The sequence below is a fragment of the Eublepharis macularius genome, chromosome 9, assembly GCF_028583425.1.
Source record: "Eublepharis macularius isolate TG4126 chromosome 9, MPM_Emac_v1.0, whole genome shotgun sequence".
Taxonomy (NCBI): domain Eukaryota; kingdom Metazoa; phylum Chordata; class Lepidosauria; order Squamata; family Eublepharidae; genus Eublepharis; species Eublepharis macularius.
In genome coordinates, this window is record NC_072798.1 from 98,447,929 (window position 1) to 98,465,240 (window position 17,312).

The following is a 17,312-nucleotide window of genomic DNA, read 5'->3' on the forward strand; positions in this document are numbered from 1 at the left end:
TCATTTCCTGCACTGTTGATAGTTAGGGGTTAACCAAGCAACTGGAAATGAATGGGGATGCAGAGAGGATGGAATTTAGCAGCTTCCTCTTATCTCCTTTCCTACCAGAAGGAGGGCCTCCCCTCCCAGCTCAGCCTATAAGAGAATTGCAACTGACTTCTGGGTTATGACCTACAGGTTGAAAACTGGTGTTAATCTGAGCAAAGTTGGCTCTGCAACACCTACTGTAATCAGTTTCTCTGTAATCGCTTCTGTTACTTTCATATGCTATAGAAAGACATATTTCACTACAGTGGTTTGTGCCAATAAGCACCACACACTAATGGTATGCAGAAAGGATCTGGCTCTACTCTATTTTAATCAAGGCATGCTCAGTTTCACTTGTCAAACACACACACACACGCACCCCAAATATTTAAGATGTGAAAGAAATACTTAACTAATATTTCTTTTTTTGGATTATATATGTAATGCTCCAGTTGTTCATGAGCCCTTGTGTTCTATATCTGTTATGGCTTAAGTGCCAAGTAGAACTCAATTATCCATGAGGAGATGAACCTGTGTAGCAAGACCCACAACCACACCCCCATCATAGTCTGGAGAATAAAAACATTTTCTAAGATTGAAACTGTTGATCAACTCTGCTCTGGATGGTTGTGGGAATAATTCTAGAAGTTTTGATTTTCTGTTGTACAGTAGCAACTTATTCCCCTGTGCAGATGAATTTCATACACATAAGCGAAGACTGTATATTTAAAAATCATGAGACTTAGTTTTATTTACAATATGTACATGAGAACCTGTGCTCAAAAAATCAAGTCCTCCAGCATGAGGTTCAACACATGGCTGCATCTGTAGTTCTTTTATGAGAAGTATACTTGAAGCAAGCTGACATTACTCAGGAATGTGATGTGAACTTGATGAAAGGCTAAAAGTAGTTAGTCCCTTCGGACACAGAAGATGTTGTAGCCAAGTTCTATCATGCCGCCAATGAGCAAGGCCCACAGGGGAATGAAGACATAAGCGAGTTTCATAACTGCAAACTGTTCTAATTTAGCACACAGGGCAAGGCAGAAGGCCAGCTTCAGCAACATAGCAGCGAGGTACCAGGCTTTCTTCTTGAGGTTTTGAGAGCCATTGCGAGGGTCATAGCCAGACTTACAACGGCCAGCCATTTTCACAATGATCATAACTAGCAGGATGGTATCGAAGATCCAAACAGGGATAAATATTAGGAACCAGTTCCAAGGGGCCTTTTCATCCAGTTTTAACACCAACATGATCAGGAACAGTAATGTGAAGAGCCATGTGAGGAGCACTCTCTGCGCCAAGGACATTCTCATTTAAACAGCTTTAGTATGTGGTTGATAACGGCAGAAAAGACAGTCCCTAGGAAAACAGAGGGAGGGGAACATTAAGCACACTCCAGCACCAATACAGGGCCTTCAGCGACTTTACAAATGGAGCTTCCTGCAAAATGTCTTGGAACAAACAAGAATAGTTTTTCCTCTTCAGGAGGAACAGGAACTAATTCTGGTATTTATACCAAATATATCTTCTCCAAAGAGTTTATTGTCTATAGCCATAGGCAGTCACAATTTACCAAACATCGACTAATAAACAGTAAAATCCATTATCACAGTTTGTAAAGGTTAATTAAAATTAATTAAAACAGTACAGTATGCCAAACTATCCTAGGAGTCACGAAACAGCCTCATTCAGTACCACCTTAGATCTTATCTTTTTGACTGCGAGTGCAAACTGAGAGACTCTATAGGACACATGATTATCAGTGTTAGATAACACAAACACAATCTTCTCGATTTCAGAATACGTGTTCGTGACTAATAGGCCAAGAATTTAGCTCTGGGTACACTCTATAATGGACAATAAAGTAGGTAGTGGGAAAGGTTCTCCACTGTAGGTAATCCACAAATGCAGGTGCGATGTTCCATAGGGGTGTGAGAATAATGCCCTGCCAAAAGAGCTGTTTACATCATCTGAAAGCACAGAGCAGTGAAAGACACTCTGAGGTTATAATGAGAAATACTGGCTAGGTAGGGAGATCTTAAATGGTCAAATTTGATTAGATTATACCAAGGAGCTGCCTTAGATGTTAATACTGATAGCCGATCCATAACTGCATCTGACTTGTAGATCCACTCCTTAAGTGGGAGGTTGTTGGCTGAGACCCCTAACAGGTCATCCGGGATGGTATACCTTTGGCAAATGGTGGATAGAAAGCCAGGGAGTGTGGGGTCTTTGGATAGTAAGCAATTTACTGATTGGCAGCTTAAGGAGTCAGAACTGGAAAATTTGATCCTTTTCCTGTATTTTAAAATTGCAAGGTGTACCCGCGCCCTAAGGGAGGGGAGTCCTGTTTCGGCCCTCATCAGGGTGGCAGGAGCGCCTTTGGGTAAAACCAAAATCCATCTCAAGAATTGGTTTTCGATTACCTCAAGGCTGGTTAGAATATCTTCCTTCCAACCCCACACTTCAGCTCCATATAGGAGGTGAGGGACTACCTTGCTCTTAAATAATTTCAGTGCTGGATCTATCATCTTTGTATGAAAAAAATGTATGATTGACCCTACAAATCTTGATGCTGAGGATTTAACCATCACAAGGTGTATCTTCCAATTCACAGTCTCTTTAAAGGTTACCCCTAGACATTTAAAGGAGCTGCATTGTTGGATTAGGTTGCCAAGAATGCTCCAGCAGGAAATTTTTGGCTTTCTCCTGAAAACCATTACTTTTGTCTTTGCGTAGTTAACATTGAGAGCTTCTTTGTCACAATAATGGCCTAAGTGATCTAAGAGTCTCCTGAAGCCGACCTTGATCAGGGAGGTTAGGACCATGTCATCTGTGTAAAGGAGAACTGAAATCTTCTGTTGTACCAGAGAAGGCGGCATAAATTGGGGACCTGACAGAGTCTCATTGATATCATTGATGCACAGGTTAAATAGTAGAGGGGCCAGCACACGACCCTGTTCCACGCCTCTACTAATAGGGATTCTGTTAGTTAGTGATCCAGAGGTTCTCACACTAATTTGAGCAAAGGTATCTTTGTGCAGCTCACGGAGCAGAAACGGCAGTCGCTTATCGATGTAAAGTTTAGCAAGCCTGGACCATAAGCAGGACCTATTGATTGAATCGAATGCAGCAGCCAAGTCAACAAATGCTACATAAAGTGCCTTTGTTGGCCCATTTATTCCAGAGTAAGCCAGTTGGTATAATGTTTGACAGTGGCCTATAGTTCCAAGACCTTTCCACTTGTGTGGGATGAATTATTTTTTCGGTTGTCACCCAATCTTCCAATTTTGCCAGCAGATATTTGCTATACAGTTTTACTGCTGTGAAGTAGACTTATTGGTCTATAGTTTTGCGGGTCAGATTTATCCCCTTTTTTGTGTACAGGTACCACTATGCTCGGCTTCCATCCAGAGGGGATGGAATAGTTATACGGGATTGCAGCTTATTTAACTGCACATAGGATACCTCGTTTATTGAAATGTCTCTGCTTAGGAAGCATTATTCAACACATGCTATGGAATTTAGAAGAATTCCGTGCTGCTTGCATAAAATTGCACTAATGTTAGTACCTGAATTGCAGCTTTTGTCAGGAGGATTTCCACGTTTTGCCTGTGTGCATTCACAGGCAGACCATCCCAAGTTCAATCTGTGGTATCTCCAGTTAAAGACTCAAAATGAGATACTGGAATATCTCCGATGGGATCTTGATTTTCTTTTCAAGGTAAATTTCAGCTATGCTGTTCTGATTCAGACTGAACTTGGGTAAGGAGGGATGGAGGGAGTTAATCTTTCCACCTCTGCATGGTTTGGCCTCACTGAACCACTGATATTAGCCTTGAAAAAGATGAACTGTCTCTCATGCCATGTACTGTAATTGGAAAACATAATGGTTGTAATCAACCACAACCAACGGTTGTGCACAAAAGGCATGCGGACTACTGTCACACTCTTGGGGGTGTGGGGCTCATGTGGAGCAATATCCATGTAGGTTGGGAAGCTACAGTGAGGAAAGGGATTAATTTTGGTACCCACCAAATTCATCAAATTATTTATTGTATGCCAAGACTATATCTAAATTAGCTGTAGTAGTACAATATATATTTCATATTGCGTTTAACGTTAATTATTTTTTCTATTCCATTCTATTTCCTCCAGATTTATTGGCAAGATGAAGTGATCTCACAGCACCTAGTATCCACAGGGCTATCTCATTTGCCATCACTAAAGAATGATTCTTTAAAAAGGAAAGAGTAAGGTATTTTTAATAATGCCCTATTAACTGTTCATTGCAAACCACAAAGTTGTCATTAAAATAGCTAATATAAGAATATTCCACTTGAAAACAATTTGAAACAATAAGCTTATACAAGGTAGTCAAGGCACTGGCACAAATTAAGGGCACCTGCTTTTCTATCATGTGAGCTGTTATCCCAGTGTAATTTCCTGTCTTCTTAAAAACATCGGTGGCTGGGGAGAATTTTGCAATGCATTGCTCACATCTGAAATAATGAACCCTTAATTGTTTTGTGATTGCATACGTGTCGGAATAATTGATCAGGGTTTACAAATGCCATTTGTATGTTGACCAGACATCCCATGATACCAGTCTAGGAAGTTACATAATAAATAATATGATGAGAAACTGCAGGTGAATGAATTACATTGTAGGCAGTAGCAAGGTGGATCAAAGAGCACTGGAGGAAGACTTGACAGAGATGTAAAATTTCCAGAAATGGTGCCATTTCAAAGAAAAATAAATTATGGGAAAACCTGAAATATATGCAGCACTTACTTTCCTATCAAACCTAACAGAAACTTCTTTTACTGATTTAATATAAAATGAATAATTTATAATTTAACATACACCGTTGTACTATTTTTCATATTTATACAATTTAAAAATATATCTTCTTTTTGAAAAAGAAAAATTGCAAGTATACCCAACCTGCCGCATCCTATGTTCCCATAGCTCATATATTTTTTAATTTTTGCCATGTGAGAGGAAAGGAAAGTTGAAGGTAGAAAACAAATTCTGCAATATACAAAAGAAAGGGTATTATATGTAGAGAAATTCTCAGTCACGAATGTTTGGATATTAAGCTGAAGTTAATAATACTGAAAATGCTGAATTCTCTACTAATGCGTCATTATACACATTATAGCATACTATAACCCAAAATATTTACATTTAAACAAAAACAAAATCTTGAAGATGTGGTACATGTCAAAAATATGAGTTTTTTTTCTTTTTCCAGTGCTCTCCCAAATTTCCCAGTTTTTCCACTGGAAAACTCCTCACACTTTTTCATGCTATATTTCAAGTGTTAAAAATCTTGCCTTACAGAATTTTCTTATTCTACGTAGACAAGACAATATCTCAGGCTCCTCCCCCTCCACTCCTCCAAATTTTCTGTTTAAAAAACTGTAATAAATTCCTCAGGGAAAAAAAACCTTGTTTCCCTAAATCATCCCATCATTTTCTTGGGCCTTCACATGTCTAGGAGTGGAGCAACAAAACCCCTTAGAAGCCAACACATTTGTCACGGCATAAACTTCCTTATCCGAGCCTGCAGTGCCAGATGCTTCCTCCTTGCCAGGCTTCTTGCAAAAAACACATGAGCTGATCTACCAGCACATTGCTTAAACAAGAGAGTAAACTCAGGCATAATCCAGATGAATTATGATTTATAGATCCAGAACAGACTTTCTTGTTTTATGATTTAACGCTCAAAGTGCAGAAAAAAGACCAAACGAAACTGAAAGGACATTTTCCATCTTCCACTTGCATTCACTGGAACTACAGTTTAGTGTCTGGGCACTATCAATTAAGCACATAACCAAATGCTCCTCTGGCTAAAAATAAACCTTTCCTTCACATAGTTTTCCATTGAAAGACATGGTCTAGACTAATGGTGTATGTGTCTATGTGCAGAGGAGCACTCAGTCTCATAAACCCACATAGAAGTTTACTATTTACATAATCTACTATGTTAGGCAAAACTTTCAACCCACATATCTTAGCTGATACTTGAAAGATAAAAAGGCAAGGAATTTTGGGGAAGAAAAGTTTTCCAATCTTTCCTCCACAGAAGTTAAAAGGAGTGTTTTCTCCTCGCATTTAAGCCAGGTTGTGTGTAAAATAGACAACTTTTCAATTTTTAAACTGCTCCTACTCTTATATCTGTATGAAGAGCACGATACACAGCTTGAACAAATCAAGTAATTCTTTTCCCTTCAGGTTATTACATCAGGGCCAAGATGCTGGCCATCCCTATTAATCATCGATCCAAATGACAAGAACAGTGGCTTCATGCAAGCACGCTCATTGATCTTTGGCAAGTACATTAGCTCCCTGGAAAAAAAATCCCCAGAAGAAATCAGATGGAGATGGGGAATATAGGACTATTTTCATAGTATTTTTCTAGCCCCTTTCCATGATGCAGCCCCAATATTCTATTCACTATAAGGTCAAAAAAGTTTCAGGAGTATGAAATTCGCTATGAAGTGATACAAACTCATAAAACTTAAGGGGAGGGAACGCTGAGGAATAGGCCCCTGGTCTGTCAAAATGAGGTTTGCCAACCTGGAGGTTGGCTCTGGAGATCTCCAGGAATTACAACCGGACTCCCTCCCCTCGCCAAACCCTGCTCTCGCCAGGCTCCATCTCCAAATCTCCAGGAATTTCCCAACCCACCGTACGCTTGTGTGAATTCCCTCCCCCACTTGAGAGAGCCTTGTCTAGATGATATTTCAGAACTGAGCACTCTGCATGGCAGATTTCTACAGGAGAGGGACGCAAACTGACATTAGCTGCCCAAGCGTTATCTATCTGGTTTGGAGTCAGGGGGAAAGTTCAGTGGAGGGGGTGGAGAATTGTGTTACATGCTAAATGGTAGATTTTCGAGATGCATCATAAGCTCTAATGTTTTCATGGGCAAAATTCCCCCCACCCCCAGCTTAAGATCATTGCAGTGACAGCCACCATCCTGCCAAGCAAATGTGAGAAGAGGCTCTGCTCTGTTGAGGCCTCCAAGGACAGACACATGAGTGGAGGGATGGACTCCCCCCAGCAACCAGGGAAACCTAATTAAGGTCAGCAGTTCTCCAAGGCTTCCAGCAGAGATCTTTCACATCACCCACTGTCTGACTGTTTAACTGGAGATACGAGGGATGGAATTTGCCACCTTTGCCTTGCAAAAGAGATGCTGTACCAGCGAACATGTGAAGCTGCCTTCCTGAGGCTTTGTAACTGGAGATGCTGGAGACTGAATGAGGGACTGACCTAAAAATAGCCCAGGAGAGCCTCATCCCGTCAGATCTTGGAAACTAAGCAGAGTCAGCCTTGGTTATTAATCGATTGGGAGACCTCCAACGAAGACCATGGTTGCAGAGGCAGGCAATAGCAAACCACCTCTGTTCGTCTCTTGCCATGAAAACTCCGCTATAAGTCAGCTTGGGTCGCCTAAGTCAGCTATCACTTGAGGCACTCTCCACTACCAAAATAAGCAGGAGCCTTGCAGTGGCTCTCAAGGCTAAGAGTTTACTCCTGTTTCAGCTTCTGCTCTCGCAACAGGACTCAAGCCTGTTCTTTAGATGCAATGAAGAGGTCCCTCCATACACAGTCAATTCGAGACAGGCACCTGCCTTGTGAAACCTTGTATGTGAGGAAGCTGGCTCCTCCAGCCCACAATTTGCACAGGAATAAACGAGAGACTGATCTCATTTTTCAGAAGCTAAGCAAGTTGGCCTTGGTTAGTAATTGGATGGAAGACCTCCAAGGAAGACCAGAGCTGCAGAGGCAGGCAGTGGCAAACCACCTAGTCTCTTGACTAGGAAACCCCGGCAGGGGTCACCAAAAGTCAGATATGACTTGAGGGCTCTCTCCATCACTACCTGTATATAGAAGTGACTTTACACTAAAACAATGATCCTTCCTGAATAGCATACACACACACCCCATGCACACTTAAGTGAATACTCTACCTTAAATTTAAAAGAAATATTTTGGATTGCCATAAATCAACTATGGCTTGAGGGCAGGATTTCATTTCTAATAGAGAAAAGCTGCAAAACACAGGATTTTTCTTTAAGAGACTGGCTTCTTGTGGGAAAAGCTTCTGGGAAATCCTCCTCAATGGAGGCCACTTCCCTACCCTAAAGTGGGTGTTAACCACTACCCTTTGGTGTAGTGGTTAAAAGCGGCGGGACTCTGGAAAACCAGGTTTGATTCTCCATTTCTCTGAAGTCAGCTGAGTGACCTTGGGTCAGTCACAGCTTCTCAGAACTCTCTTAGCCCTACCCACCTCACAGGAGTCATTTCTTCAGATACAGCCAGAACGGGAGCCCATCTGTCCTTATATCTTGGAGAGTGAAGTGATTACAGAAGCCGAATAACAACAGTCAGACTGAATGTCCCGGGACATTCAGTTGCTGACCTAAAAGTAGCAGTTATCCTGCAGAGAAATTTCAAAGGAAGATTAGAAAGAGAGGCTGCTGAATTGCAACTGATAATGAAACTCAAGACAATGCATCCAGCTGGACTGAATCGAGACATCAGCTTCCTGTCTCATCACCGATGCTGATTTCTCCACACCCACCACCCCTCGGCATACCCCACCCTATTTAATCACACCTGCCATTGTTATTCACCACCTATTGTCATTCAGCTTCTGCAACCATTCCACTCTCCAAGATATAAGGACAGACGGACTCACATTCTAAATGTCTCTGAAGAAGTGAGCCGTGGCTCGTGAAAGCTCAAACCCTGCCGCAGATTTTATTAGTCTTATAGGAGCTACTGGACTTTTGCGCTTCCTACTGCTACAGACAAACAGCTACCCAACTTGATCTACCACCTCACAGTGTGATTGTTGGGAGGAGAATACCGCACTTTGTAAACCGCTCTGAGGGGGCGGCAAATTATTTTGCGGTATATAAATCGAATGTTGTGTTGTTGTTGTTATTCTTCATATTATTTATTCATCCTTTGCACTTACAGGGGCCGCGTCTCCTCACACCCTGGAGGAAGAGGAGGAGGGACCCCCCACCCACCCCCCGGCTCCAGCCTCCCGCCGAGGTTATAAAGTACCCACCAGGCAAGCTTCGGGCGACCCTCTTAGCAACGGCTGCCCTAGGGAGGACGAGGCTCATCCCAGCCCGACGCTCAAGACAAACCAACGGCCGCTGCTGCGCGAGGTGAGCCGCCGCCGCCGTCCCCGTTGTCCAGAAGGCCTAAGAGCCGGTGCATACGTCACTCCCTTTACAAGCTGCCCGCTGGTTCTAGCAGGTGCCTATCACTCCCTTGCTCCCCTCCATTGGGCTTTGCCGCGCATCCTCCCGCCTCCTGGCGTTGTAACCGAGAGCCCGCCTTCGTAATGCGCGGTCCTCGGGCAGACCGCATTCTTTCTTAAGCCCGCCCCACCTCTTCTCTTATTGACGAGGAGAGACGCCCATCTCCGCCCCTATTGGGGCAGGCGCCTGCCAATCTCCTTTCATCCCGCGTCCTCCTCTCCTCTTCATTCGCACCTCACCGGAGCGCTGCCGTCCAATCAGAACATCCGTCGGCGTTAAAGGCCATAAACATCTTCCCGCCCCTCTCCCCAAGCCGTTACTTCGAAATGAATTTTTTGTTGTGGTCTCCACGAGCCGCATCCCCCGCCCCGCTCCCCGCCGCCTCTCAGGGTAAAAAGGGGCGGGTCATGATCGGCGCCCCGCCCTTCCCCGGCCGCGCGCTGTTGCTGTCTCTGAGGCGCGCCCCCGCGCTCGAGCTGTTGCCTCTCACGCCGTCTAGCGCCCTCGGTCCAGCGCAGTCGCCGTCTTCGCCCGGCTCGGCTCGGCTCCGCACCGCACCGCACCGCGCGCACGGGGGAGAGGGCGGCTTCGGATCCCCGGTAAGAGCGGACTCTTCCCCGCGCCCCTTCCCAACGGTCGCTCGAGGATCGGCCGCTGAAGGAGCTGCTGAGGGGCGCGGCGAGAGCGCGGAGGGTCTCCTGAGGGGGAAGAAAAGGGGGGCGGAGGGGGGACTAGGAGCCGCGGCTCAGGCGGCGGGGCTCGGGCTCGGGCAGCCCTTCCCGAGCGGAGGAGGGTCGTTCGTGAGGGGCTGGACCGAGGCTTCGGCGGCGAAAAGGGGAAGCGCCGCGAGGGAAGGACGAGGGGGCTGGCGGTGGGTCGCAGGCAGGCAGGCAGGCAGCTGCTCCGCCACTTGTGGCGAGGCGAGGCGAGGCGAGGCGGCGGCTCTGCTGAGAGAGAAAACGGGGCGGGGGTCGTGGCGGGAAGGGGCTGGCAGGGCGGCACGTGTGTGGGAGGACGAGGGGGCTGCGAGGCGCGGGCAGGCGAGGCGGCGGCGGAGGGCGGGCGGGCGGGCGGGAGCGACGACCCCTTTCTGTCGCCGGGGGACTCCGCGTTGGGCCAGGAGAGGAGGAGCGGCTGTCATTGGAAAGCGGAGGGGGAGGATGTGAAGAGCTGTCAGGCTGCGCAGGCGGGCGGGCGGGCAGGGAGGGAGGGCAGCCAGCTTCTTAGAGCCGGGGTGGCTTTTTTGGCGTCTTCCTTTTCAGCTGCCCCCTCCAGGGTCGTCTTTTCTCCCCCTCCCCCTTTTTGTATTCCTTTCCCAAACTTGGTTTCTGTTGGCATGCGGGACTTCTAAAAAACGAGGTCCTTGTAGAGTGGGTTATTGGTTAGCCACGGATAGCATTTAAGAGGGATTTAAAGGGGCCTAAATCTTTGCTTTTTCTAAGCAATTCAGCTACTAGCTAAGGCATGCGGGCTCTGACCTTTGAAACGAGGTAGCTAGTGGCAAGTTCGTGAGTTTTCAGACGGTCACAATTTCTCGGAGGAACAGAGGGAAATGAAGATTTTTTAAAAAGAAAACTTGTTTTTTGTGAACTTGAATTCAGTGATCTCTCTTCTTCTCTCATTTGGATGGGTACCTTACAGCCCCTTGCCACAGGACAGTCTGGTGAGTTTTCAGTTGCTCACAATTTCCCAGAGGTACAGAGGGGAATGAAGTTTAAAAAAAAAGATTTTTTTTAAAACTTGAATTCAGTGATCTCTCTATTTTTCTCTCGTTGGGATAGGTACCTTACAATCCTTTTCCACAGGATAGTCTGATAAACTTTATCTGTCGTCTTTAGGATTCTTAACATTAAGATGGAGTGATGCATTTTAGTGCAAGTATAACTAAATGCTCATGTGCCAAATTTTAGGCCCTGAGGTTGATTCGTAAGTCCATTAGAGATGAGTATGACTTTGTCATCTTTCTTAAAGGGAAGAATTTTAATGGCTGGAACATGTGCTCAGCATAATTCATATTTCTTCCTGCATTCAAAGCACTATATTGCCAAACCTTTCAGTGTTTCACTTTTTGCACTATCACATCCTGTGTCTTTTCCAATCCAAGGATGTCAGCATCTGTCATTCCTTTATTCCATGTTACCTCTTAGAATCGGAATGATTTCATTACAAATATATGATTAACCAATATGCTAAAATCCCATCTAATATATCCTTTCGGATCTCCTCTCTGTGAAGGAGCAAGATATTTGGGGGAAAGGGCAGAAATAGTTAGATGTATACAGACACTGTGATTCTCTCCACTAGTTTCTTGAGAATCACTTAACAGTCATCATGAATGTAGTTTTATGGCCGGTGTGTTGAATTTTTTTATTTATTGTCAAGTAAAAGTAGAGGCTTATTCTCTACCTAGCTAGTGACTAGCTGAATGACTTTAGGCACCTCACTGTGGTACTCTGCAACCTTACAGTGCATGTCAGTTTTATTTGTATCTGATGGGACTGTATATGTGATGGTAGTGGTGGAAAATGCCATCAAGTCAAACTGACATGACAACCCCTAATGGATTTAACAGAGGTGGTTTATCATTGCCTTCTACTGCAACCTTGGTCTTCTTTGGAGGTCGCCCATCCAATTACTAACCAAGGCCAACCCTGCTTAGCTTCCAAGATCTGACTACATGAGGATTGCCTGGGATATCCAGGACATGACATATATATGATAAGCAGCACCTTCAAAAATTACTTTAGAGTAATGCGAAATTAATTGACTAGGATCCTCATTTGGATCCCCATTTTCCTTGTAAAATGCATTTGAGTACAAATATCTGAGTTTAAAATGCTATGTTAGATAAAATTATGCATTCATTGTGTGTAGTTTTGAAATAGTACTATTTTTTACTATATCATATTTTTCACAGAGTTGTATGTGTGGGCCCTTGTAGGCATGTTCAGTTTTATAAGTAGCTTTATTGTTTCTGTTTCACTGATCATTATTGATAGATCTGGTTCTTAATGTCTTCCTTCCTCTCCAAATAATACACAATCATAAAATATTCTGAAGCTCAAATAATGTGGGTAAAATAAAGAAAAAAATCGTTTAGATATTTGGGTATCTTTATTGTTAGCTATTTTTATTTTATAGGAGCATAAATTCTTAATTCTGATTGGGGTTTGAGGTGGAATTTCTATATGGTCCTTATGAAATCATACAAAACATAACAGATTTATTACTGCTGAAAACTATGAATAATGTATGGTAATTTGGGGGTTTAATGATAGAATTCTGTCTGTTTGTAGCTTTGATTGTTTATATGTTAAAATAACTAAACTAGGAATATAATAACTCTGGGAAAAAAGCTTTTAAAATTCTGTGAGTTCTTGCAACTAATAGTGTTTTTTGTGTATCCAGCCTCAAAAGCATAACTGATTCATTAGTTTGGGGTTAAGTGTCAGACAGGCCGGCCTAAATGTATATCTACTGGGGGGGGGGGGGAATGGGTAGTAGTTTCTTCCTTCACTGTATCTTGGCTATGCTTTACTTGGTTGAGCGGTGTTATCAGTGCAGCTGGAACTGAATGTCTGGGAACCAACCTTGGGAAACTCAGCTGTGCACCTCTTTCAGGACTTTCGCTGACTTCAACTGACTATTGTTTGAACTGGGGGGAGGGGACTGGAGGTATAACCTCTCGGGGAAGACTTTGCTTTGGCATTCCATGCAATTACTATGTACAAGTGCACTTCTAGGGAGCAATGTCTAATAAAGACCTTTAATTCATACAACTGTGTTTGATGAAGTGATTCTGAGAGAATCCCCGAGTCAGGCCTGACATTAAGAGCAATTGGAATTAATGCTGGGCAAATCCATAATATTAGAAATTTTTCCGTAGCAGCTGGTATGCTTAAACCACATTGGTCCCTTAAGTTGCATCCTTAAGTTGCATCCTTCTACATATTTGCAGCCCAATTATATTAACGTTTGTTTGAAATTCCCATAAAGTTCAATAGGACTTGTTTCCTAGTAATTGTGCTTAGTAATTGTGGCCTTCATCAACTCTAGTTTGTGGGTTAGAGCTACTTTAGGAAGGTCCCAGTGCAGAAATTAATCCATTATATTCCTTGGCTTGTATCCAAAGAACTATTTTGGGCAAGACCAATGGACTCTTCTAACATGGAGTAGTGGAATAACATGACACATTCCAAACTGTTTTGGAAGCACCCTATAGCTTCAAAAGCAGTTTGCCATGTAGCGTGGGTGGGTACTGTTGGAAAAAAAAACAAGCACTCGCTGCTTATGTGGAACTAGTTGTACAGTTCATTTGATCTCAAACCTTCTATTACTTTATACATATTCAAAGAAGTGATATGCACACAGCTGCAGCTTCACTTGTTTTTGCCTGTAACTTTTGAATTGCTAAGTAGACTAACATTTATTGTGGCATGAGTCTTTAAGGTTTGTTTTGCTGTGTCAAACTGATACAGCCATCTCTTTGGAATTTGTTTTGTAAAATAAATCTCTTTCTGTATGCATAGCTTAGTGTCATATATGCATATAACTACTCCAAGAGTACTTTAAAAGTCACTGATAGATAGGAAGAAATTCTGGATATCATTTTAAGCATTTTTTAAAAATATAACACACCACCCTATGGAAGGTGTTTATTAAAATATTTTTACTCTGCACGCTCACTAAGTTCCTGGAGGACATCCAGTTTATAATAAAAATTAGCAGCTTTGTATTTAAAACATCAAAAAAATGCAAGCATCATCAGACATCTAATAGCCAAGTACAATCCTTCCTGATGTGGATCAAAGAATTATTTTGGAGGGGGCACCCAGCCATAATGTCCATGTTTCCAGAAAATACAAAATCTTGAAACATATGCATATGCACCCTGTGCATATGCAGATGTTAACTCTCCCACAAAGAACTTGGGGTGCAATTTTGAGTTGTGTAACAGCCCCAGATGTCATTCTACAATATAAGATGATGGGGACAGAATGGAGGGGGAGAAGAAACCATGGGGTCTGCAGAGGGGGGTTAGTGGGTGGGGTGAGTGGCCAAGGGGAAAGAAGACTGGGTGGGTGACTGAGAGAAGGGACAGGGAGAGAAAAAGACAGAGGTTGGGTGACTAGAGGGGAAGAACACTGAGAGGGGAGAGAAAGAAAAAAGGAATGGAGGGAAGGTAGGCAGCCAGAGTCTGAACAACCGGGTGTGGTAGGGAGATAGGGGCTATCAAAGAAGGAAATGGCACTTCTCCCTTGGTGGGGCCCCCTGTTCAAGAGCCTTTTCAGTGTACTTGCATTATGGGAGCCAGTTTAGCTCAGCTCCTTTCTACCTTACTTAGGTAGTGGGAAAGCCCCATGTCGTGTGGAGGACATGATGCTGTTGTTCCTCCCCATGGCCTTATGCTACAGTGTAAGCTTTTCCAGTGTGGTCTGGGAATTGTCGCATTTCTTCATTTAGCTTTTCAGCAGCTCCCATATAGCAAACACACAGTGAGGGGACTGAATCTTTTAATCTTTGACTTGTCTTAATCAAATGAAGTAGATTGTAGCTCTCTTGCAAGGACAATATCTTGGCCAACATTAATCCTATGAAGACTTGGGATGGAAAAATTTTCAGATGAGATGTCCGAAGCCAAGCTTTTAGGAGACAATCATAATCCAGTCTGACCAGGTTTCATAACCTGAAGGCTGAAGCTGTGGGGCTATAAGCGTACATGTCTTGCACGTAGACAAGCAGCTCTCTGAAAACGGACCTGTTTGTTCTATGAACTCTTAAAATGAAAACAGCAAAGCAAAATTTGCAGAACAGTTTTTGAACTGTGTATGGGTCAATTCTCAGTTAGCTAACTATACATTTACAAGCCTTGCAGATGAACTCATATGAAAAAAAAACCATTCTGTCACAGACCAGTAGAAAAGAGCAAGAAACCAGTAGCACCTATAAGACTAACACAATTTACTATAGGGTATGCGCTTTCATGAGACACAGCTCACTTCTTCAGATACAGCTAGAATGTGTGTCACAGACCAGTTCATCTTGAAGGGACAGTGTAATGTATGGGGTGCTTGGAAAAATAATTATTTTGTGCCAGAGATTGTATTTGTCTAGTTGTCCAGAGAAAATTTTCCAGAGTCAAAGTGTTATAGCAGTTAGAAGAGTTAGAGTAGGACCATGGAGGTCTGGGTTCAAATTTCTGCTTGCCATTAAAATTATTGGGAGACCAAGGACCAGCCATTCTCTCTCAGCCTAACCTATTTTACAGACTAGTCGTGGGGATAACTTGGAGGAGGTGAGAACAACATATGCCACCTTGAGCTCCTTGTAGGAAAAATGAAATAAAAGGCACTAAATAAATTTGTTTGTGAGCCACTGTGGTGTAATGGCTGGAGTGAAGTACTAGGATCTGGGCAACCCAGGTTCGATTCCCTGCTCTGCCATGGAAAGTCATTAACTCACAGCCTAAACTACCTCACAGAGATTGTTGTGAGGAGAAAGTGGAGGAGAGGAGTGTGATATAAGCCACTTCGAGTCCTCATTGGAGAGAAAGGTGGAATAGAAATGAAGTAAAATAAATAATAAGAATAAAATTATTTGAAAATCCATTAAGATATGTTTAAATATTCTGAATTTGATGGGTCTTTCACCATAAAAAGATGGCCATGTGTCTTTACTGCCATTTGACTTGCCTCTATTCAGGATCATTTGCAGATTTCATATGCTTACACCTTTCACCTTCATATTGAAAGTGGTAGACAGTGAGATAGTTTGGATTTGTTTGGCACTGAAATTCAACACTATACAGAGCCTGGCACACAAAGCTAAATAAATGTTAGCTGGGGCTAATGAATTCTTCCTGCATGTTTATGTAAAATCACTACTATACCTATAAGAGCTTTTAAAACCATTGGAATACTTTTTAAAGCTATCAGTCGTACATCTGTCTGTTTGCTCTTTAAAATTGTGTTTGCGCTATTTTGTTACATTGCATTGTTTATTGAAAACTGTTGTTAATGGTTTAATCTATTTCTTTTATCTGTGTTCTTAATTCATCAGTATTTATCTGTTCAGTAGCTCTGCAGGAAATTGTTTTATATTAGTCTAAAGAAAATATTCTGTTCATCTTGCAAGAGTTTATAAGCAATGTGGAAAACAGCCTACCAGCTATAAAGGAAGAATGTGCATCATAATAATGAATTAGAGGTAAGAAAGAAAGTGAACTTGTGTGTTTCAAGCAGAAGTTGTGAAGCTGTAGCTTCTGCAAGCAAAGCATTGCCATTCATAGACCTGCTGGCAGAGGACACTGGAAAGTAATGGGAAGTCCTGCTTTTCACTAGCCTTGTGGATGAATGATTTTATTTATTGCAGTAGAGCTTTGTCACAGACAGGAACCCAACTGTTTTATTAATAAGTAAGAATTTAACCTTGAAGGGCCGCAGTTTCTTATATGTTTTCACATATTAGAAGACATGATGAAGGGGTATAGAAAACCATGATATATTTCTACAGTAGGTATCTTTGAGCATAAATGATCAAGTGTATATGATTCACCATTATTTAATATTTTATAAATACTATTGAGCTTCAGTAGCTTTGCTGTTCTGATTTGGAGGAAGGTAATGTCCTTGACAGACAGGCAGCTTGAGGCTGGGACTAACTTGCAGCATCTTGTCTACAGTGGTGAAAAGCGCCATCCCCCCCCCCGCCCCCCCATTCTATTTACTCCCTTGGCAAGGAGTGCAGATACAGCGGTTAAGTGGTTTGTCTGCAAATCAGCACTCTACTGGTTCGAATCCCACTACTGCCATGAGCTTAGTAGGTGGACTTGGGTATGCCAGTCCTCTCAGCCCCAGCTCCCCAGCTGTATTGTGGGAATAATAATAACAGTAACTTGTTTACTGCTCTGGGTGAGGCACTAATCTGTCTAGAAGAGTGGTGCAGTTATTATTATATTTTCAGGGAGTTGTGTGCCTCAGCAATCCTCC

At 42.9% G+C, this 17,312-nt stretch overlaps 2 protein-coding genes across 5 annotated transcripts in view; one reads left to right on the forward strand and one right to left on the reverse strand.

Annotated features, from left to right (window-relative positions):
• Positions 1 to 750: 750 nt before the first annotated feature.
• On the reverse strand, positions 751 to 9,264 carry TMEM60 (transmembrane protein 60). Of its 2 annotated transcripts, none has more exons than XM_054989043.1 (2): positions 9,126 to 9,264; positions 751 to 1,389 (listed from the first exon to the last, which is right to left on the reverse strand). In XM_054989043.1, exon 2 carries the CDS (start codon positions 1,341 to 1,343, stop codon positions 939 to 941), a length of 405 nt encoding a protein of 134 aa, XP_054845018.1. In that variant the 5' UTR covers positions 1,344 to 1,389; positions 9,126 to 9,264; the 3' UTR covers positions 751 to 938. The 2 variants fall into 2 exon arrangements, with proteins under 2 accessions (XP_054845018.1, XP_054845019.1); XM_054989044.1 differs by lacking the exon at positions 9,126 to 9,264 and adding an exon at positions 4,979 to 5,016.
• A 525-nt stretch (positions 9,265 to 9,789) lies between these two features.
• Positions 9,790 to 17,312, forward strand: part of PHTF2 (putative homeodomain transcription factor 2) — a 138,114-nt gene continuing 130,591 nt past the window's right edge. For all 3 annotated transcript variants that reach the window (XM_054988452.1, XM_054988453.1, XM_054988454.1), the window contains exon 1: positions 9,790 to 9,923. The gene's annotated coding sequence lies outside the window, so the exon portion shown is untranslated. The remainder of the gene's footprint in view (positions 9,924 to 17,312) is intronic.